General features: G+C 37.5%; 1 protein-coding gene across 1 annotated transcript; it reads right to left on the bottom strand.

The window, feature by feature from the left end:
* Positions 1-421: 421 nt before the first annotated feature.
* On the bottom strand, positions 422-5537 carry LOC147516529 (Tetratricopeptide repeat (TPR)-like superfamily protein). Its single transcript, XM_086589079.1, has 2 exons — positions 4112-5537; positions 422-824 (listed from the first exon to the last, which is right to left on the bottom strand). Exons 1-2 carry the CDS (start codon positions 5402-5404, stop codon positions 651-653), a joined length of 1467 nt encoding a protein of 488 aa, XP_086445205.1. The 5' UTR covers positions 5405-5537; the 3' UTR covers positions 422-650.
* Between the last annotated feature and the right edge of the window lie 1074 nt (positions 5538-6611).

The raw sequence follows: 6611 nt of genomic DNA, 5'->3' as shown, positions 1-6611 counted from the left end.
TGGTATGCATTTCACAAGTTGTAAGGGAAAGCAAAAGAAACGTAACCATTTTCACCACATAGACTCACATTTTCTGGTACAGGAAGTATCCTTCATCTTTACTACTCAACCCTAGAACAAGTAAGCAACAATATGGACTCGTAAGCCCTCAATTCATTTGGACTCGGATATACTAAAACATGAACAAGACCGGACTACAAAACTTAAAAATTCTGACGAATTCATTTGAACGAGTGAAACATCCATTCATATAGAATGATACGGAATTGAAAGATACTGTTCTTTGATGTATTGCATCATCATCAGTGACGGAAAAGAACAGAACACCAAAGGATAACATTAAAACTGGTGGCGTCTCAAATATTACATTCTCAGTATATGAGTGCTAAACACATTGCATATTTACAAAACAATGCGAAGATTCAAAAAACAAACCCATATATATATCACTTTAAAAAACCCGGAATCACGGATGAAAAATAACAATACAAAATGAAAAGCAAAATAAAATACATGGTCACAAGTGCTCCAAAGAGACTTGTGACTACTCCCACATACATTTCGTTGGGAAAAGTAACAAGTTTATACATACTTGTACGGAAGAAACTAAAACAACAATTACATTTAGCAACAAATGCATGTTAAGTTATCTAATTGGCCAGTTGAAGTAACCGATGAATGATACTTCTTGCAAGTCTGTTACCAGGATCAATCTTCATAACTGTCCGTAGATCTTCTGCCCCAAGCTTGTATTTCTCGGTGCTCTCGTATAGAAGTGCACGTTGAAGCAGGACAGATACATTTGCACCATCATGCTCTAGCACCTAAATAGCATAATGCAGAATATGAAATTTCTTCCAAAAGAGATGTACATGGAGAAAAACGACTGGAAGTCAAGAAAATGATACCGCAAGTTGAAATGGATTGAAGTAAGGTTTGTATGTTGCACACATGTCGCTAAATTTAACTTTGCACTATACCACTCATGGCACGATAGATAAATATAAAACGACTAAACAAATTGTGGTAAGAGAGTCCATGGAGGATGCAGAGAGAGCAAGGGTTATATTTACTCTTTGCAATTCCAAATTGTCACAACATTATTAACAGAAAACAGCTTTTAATAATATCAGCATCCCTCAAATACTCTCAGATAGACCTTTTAGATAAAACCAATGACAAAAACAAAGTACGAAAACATTTTAATCTTATATTATCAAAAACACCTGCAGCAGAAGGTGTAATACTGGCATACCAATATGTGCCAAATGCTTGGGGTTGCTGGATGCCTGGAACATACTAACATGCAGCAAATTTGTTTGGGAGAGAGATTTAAAAATGCAGCGATTCAATTAAGAGGGATCTATTTTTGTGGAAAGTGCAATAGGCAGGCAATACCTAGTATATGCATCAGTTAGTACAAGCAATATATAGGAACCTAAGTTACATTGACACGGACACAATGTGTCCATATCCAACACGGATACGAAGTGTTTGACATGGCGAAATGTCAAAAATTGAGGTATATTATATATAAATATACAATATGTGTCCATGTGTGTCCGACACGGGCACGTGGATATGTATCTGACACAAATTATTTTTAAAATATGGCGTGTTCATGTAACATAGGGAACTATACAGGGTTGTCATCCCACATGTGGCCCATTGAATAAACAGTCCACATTGACTCGTAAATAAATCACATACAAATTTGGGCAAAAGGCAACTTTTCTATTGAGAAAATAGCTCAACATTGTCAGGTGAGCTAAAGGGTCAGTTGAGATGCCCTACAACACTAACGAGGACAACGCTTAACCAAAAGAAAATCCAGCCCACCGTAGACACAACTAATCCGCCACAAGTACACTAGTACTAATCAACACCCACTAAACAACCCAAATAATGTCCACATCATTTATGGATACAGGCATGCAGCCTACGAAGGATAATTGCTAACTAGGGAAAGCTCAAAGAATGTGTTTTCTCAAACGTTGGAAAGAGGAACAAGGTGCGATTTTGGAGGACATTTGGTGTTTTGATACAACTAGTAAACTTTCTCGGCTCTTACGTCGTAAACAATATATCTGAATTGTGATATTCTGGGCGTGTATCTCTTGGAATAGACACAAATGGGAATTAGCAAAACATGGCAATGTTCCTAAAACTATAAAGGAGATGATAAATCTCTAAATATGTGCAACCAGTCCACATGTCCAAAATATAAATCTTACCGAGTGTTTGCAACATCAGCAACCTTAAACATAGTGTCTAATGGTTGGGTCTACATAAGTACATAGTCTGAACCTAACAAAGCATTGTTGATGGGTCTTTACTGTATCCTGAAGGCTGGCTTCTCAGGACCAGTTGACTTGTGGTTTAATCCCGAAGTGGAGAAAAATAGCTATTAAGATAGTGAACCCTTCCGTGCATTTAAGTCTTTATGAGTTTATGTAGATTGATGAGTACTCTATATTGATTGCACTGTCGGCCTATTACATCTACCGATATCAACCCGGATTTTTTCCAATAATATGATAAAGAGAGTCCACTGTTGCAATGAATTGCAGAAAACCAAATTCTGCATAAGTTTTATCAAAGCCTACAAGCTGAGAATTGGTAGAAAAATCCAAGTTGATATTAATAGATATACAGTGCTGAACTAGAATTAATAATTGTTGATAGCAAAGACATTGGGTATGAAAAATTTCACTATATCTTAAGGCAATTTTTTCTCCCTTTCTGATTGATATAAGTACAAAATGAGTCTTGTGAAGACAACACGTATATGTGCCTGCAATACATTCCTAGTCTGTTCTAAAAGAAACAGGCAATCCCTCTACCCAATAAACATTTTATCCTCTAATTAAAGTTGGACAATCCTCTAAGACTTTCAGTCCTATTCACATAATAATTGGGTTTGCACGTCAGCCTACATCCTTCCCCAAAGTCAAATCTTATGATTTCAAACTTGACTTTGACCAAAACATTTTGTTTTGTTTTTTTGATCGGTAAAATCAGGATATATATTGGTAATGGAAAAACAACTATAAGACAGATGAGATATCTTACAAATACAAGTAACAAAAAGAAAAACTGAAAAACATAAAATCAGGATATATATTGGTAATGGAAAAACAACTATAAGACAGATGAGATATCTTACAAATACAAGTAACAAAAAGAAAAACTGAAAAACATAAAGGATCGTTCCATAGGGGGTACCGGGATACATCTCGAAACCAACTAAAAAGGAAGAAGAAAGAACGAAAAACACTAGAAGTTCACTCCACAAAAGCCTCTGAATCAGAACATGAATGATTCCCATCTACACATAAAATGCTCAAATGGAACGTCTTGTGTCTCATCATGCATCTTAGACCAGAAAAATTGAAAGCATTTTATGACCATAATGACCTCCTCCAAAGATGTCCCAACTCCCTCAAAGTCTCTCTAGTTTCACTACAACCATAGCTCCCACAAGATGGGAAAAGGAACCATACTCCAGATACTCCTCTCCTTTCATGAGTGAGAAGATACATTCCAAGAGGCTAGAAACAGCTTCATCAAACCCAGACACACCCATAATAAAAGCACTCCATACCCTCCAAGAGAAAGGATTCAAATTAAGGGTATGGTTCACAGAACAATTCACTCTCCTTCCCTAACCTCACTCCAAACAACACCAATTTTCTACTCGAATGCTTAATAACAAGAAGTTAAAAGTATTGAGATCTATAACCGTTTCAAAGAGGATAACCTAATAGGACGAATGGAAGATCATGCTGAAAAATTTACGAGGCAATCCCAATAAGCCTAGGAACTTCTCCTACATAGCAATTTTTAATTTTCTGTATTTTAAGTCTATGGCTCGAGACTGCCTCAAAGCAGCATAAGATTTCCATCAACGTCAATAGCTACTCTACCTCATTTCTTAGAAAATCATCTAAGAGCTAAAGATGTAGCAGCACTTTTCTAATTCACCACAACAGCTTTTAAAGTACCAAATAATTATCCTTAGCTGTGATATTACCTAGGAACAAAATCAATTTAGTTAAACACATTGCATATGACTATATGAGTACAAAAAGGAGAGAGAACAATGCAATACCTTTGTACAGTCAGCAATGGCCTTCTTATACTCGCCAACTTCTTTATAGCATGAAGCTCTGCTGGATAAAACTTCCGTAGTAGAAGAACTATCACTCGCATTCTCAAGAAGCACTACAGCCCAAGACAACCATTTTATCGCATCAGCATGCTGTCCCTGCTTGTAACTATCCAGCCCCTTGTTCTTTGCTGATGAAGCTGTCATCCCAGCTGGAGGTGGAGGAAGCCCTTCAAGCTCAGTTGTTGTACCCACATCACCTCCACCAAACTCTGGGGCCACGTCCCAATCAGCCATTTCCGAGAACATTTCATGTCCTCCACCATCAGATTTCACTTGACCAGCATTTGTCGATCCAGATGTTGACGAGAACAACGCATCCAATGGATCAACTCCCTTAGATTGGGTACTAGGCTGAACTGGAACCGAACCGAAATTTCTGAAACTATCATTCTTCGAACTGGAACTCATATTGCCACCCATGAAATCCTCAAAACTATCATTCTTCGTACTGGAACTCACATTGCCACCCACAAAATCGTTATTGATAGATGTAAATTGACTTGACGATACATTTGATGTCCCAGCATTCTTAAAATCTCCAAACAAATTGTCATCAGATTTCTTACCACCATTACTAGATCCCTTCACACCTTGATCTTTCTTAGATTCAAAATCTGCCAAAGACCCAAACGGATCCTTCTTCACCGTCCCCAAACCCACACTACTATTCATCGAAACACCCCCAACACTTTTAACATTCTCAGTAGAACCCCAATTGCCACCACTCTTCAACGGCACTGCCCCACCTGTTTTCGGCAATGCATTCGCCAAATTCCCCATCGAATAAGACCCCCCCTTGGCTGCACCCACCGATACAGGTGCAGCATTCTTTAAAGGAACATTACCACTATTCTTACTCTGCCCAAGTGCTGATCCAAGAAGATCACTAAATAGATTTGGATTCTTCTGTGCAATTCCAATATTACTACTAGTATTATTTGAAGGTGTTTTCGTGGCCCAGCTTTTACCATGAATATCACCAACCATAGAAGTATGAGTCAATAGCTCAGATCGTATAGATGATGATGACTGGTGTGTCCATGATGCTTTATTATTATTATTATTACCTGTCCACGTGGAGGTTGTTGAAGACGTAGCCGGTTTCGGTTTGTTTTGTGAATTTAAAGGTTGGGGTGTGTTTTTGTTTGAGAAATTGGAACCGAGATCGAAATCGAAATTGAAGTTGTTTAATGATGACGATCCTTTATTATTATTTGGTTTTCCTGAATTCATTGTTTTATAATTGAGTAGTAATATGAAATGAAAAGATTGAGATCAAAGCTTGTTTTTACCTTTGGGAATGCTGATTTGTTTGATGCTGAAAGTCTGAAACACCTGTTGCCTTCTTTTTTGTCCAATTGTTGACAATTTATCACTTTATATGCTCTCGTATGTGTATGGCCCCCGGCCCATGTGAGTCTGTGGTCCATAAGAATTTGAGAAGTTCCGAGTATCCATCCATACGCCATAGTTATGTCTACTTAAGTTTCGCTGTGTGTTAGGAATCTATCCCAACCAACACGATGAATTTAGAATTTAAAAAACTCAGAATAAAGAAACAAATAAAAGGAATACACAGATATACGTGGTTAGGCAATTGTCTTAATCCACAAGCGCACCACAATTCACTATTATCAAGAAGTAGTTACAAACACTAATATATCTTTCTCAATCAATCTCACACAAAATAGCTCACCTAATTTGTAATCTATGCTCTCAAGTTTCTATCTAATGTGTAATAATAAAACTCTAAGGATGGGGTCCTATTTATAAACTCCCACCGAATACAAGTCCTAAAGAAAAGGGGAAACTAAAACTGATTGAGATAAGGATCATGTGTAACCAACTCCACTTATAGAGTCTTAGTACATAACCAACTCTATGAACTAATGATTATCAAAACCAAAACCGATTTGGATAAAACTTATTGTGCTGGCGGTTGCAATCAGACTCTAATAACATAACAATCTCCCACTTGGAGACTGATAAACAAAGTAATTGTACTTCTTGTATAACTGGTGCATCATGGTGTGCTTCAACAACGATCCTCAAGGTAGAAGACCAACCGAAGCTGAACAGAGCTTCATTTTCTCAATAGTCACTGGTTTAGTTAACATATCAGCTGGGTTCTGACTTCCTTGAATCTTCTCAAGTACTATTACTTCATCTTCCAGAAGCGACCTGATGAAATGGTAGCGTATATCAATATGCTTAGTCCTCGAATAGAATGCAGAATTCTTCGCTAGATGTATTGCACTTTGACTGTCACAATGCAACACATTTTCTTCTTGTATCAAACCTAACTCTTTCAGCAAGCCTTGGAGCCATATCATCTCTTTGCTAGCCTCAGTGACTGCAACATAGTCTGCTTCTATAGTAGACAAAGCAACTATCTTCTGTAATTGTGAAATCCAACTAACGACGGTTGCACCCATAGTAA

The sequence above is a fragment of the Coptis chinensis genome, chromosome 2 (assembly GCF_015680905.1).
Source record: "Coptis chinensis isolate HL-2020 chromosome 2, ASM1568090v1, whole genome shotgun sequence".
In the NCBI taxonomy this organism is placed as follows: domain Eukaryota; kingdom Viridiplantae; phylum Streptophyta; class Magnoliopsida; order Ranunculales; family Ranunculaceae; genus Coptis; species Coptis chinensis.
Note: the sequence above shows the minus strand (reverse complement) of the source record. Positions and strands in the feature narration are given on the sequence as shown.

What these genes read in the sequence shown, in the direction of transcription:
- LOC147516529 (XM_086589079.1), bottom strand. Translation starts at nt 5,404, where the DNA reads ATGAATTCAGGAAAACCAAATAATAATAAAGGATCGTCATCATTAAAC. An exon ending in CCATTGCTGACTGTACAAAG is followed by an intron (nt 825 to 4,111) that starts GTATTGCATTGT and finishes TATGCTATTTAG; the next exon opens with GTGCTAGAGCATGATGGTGC.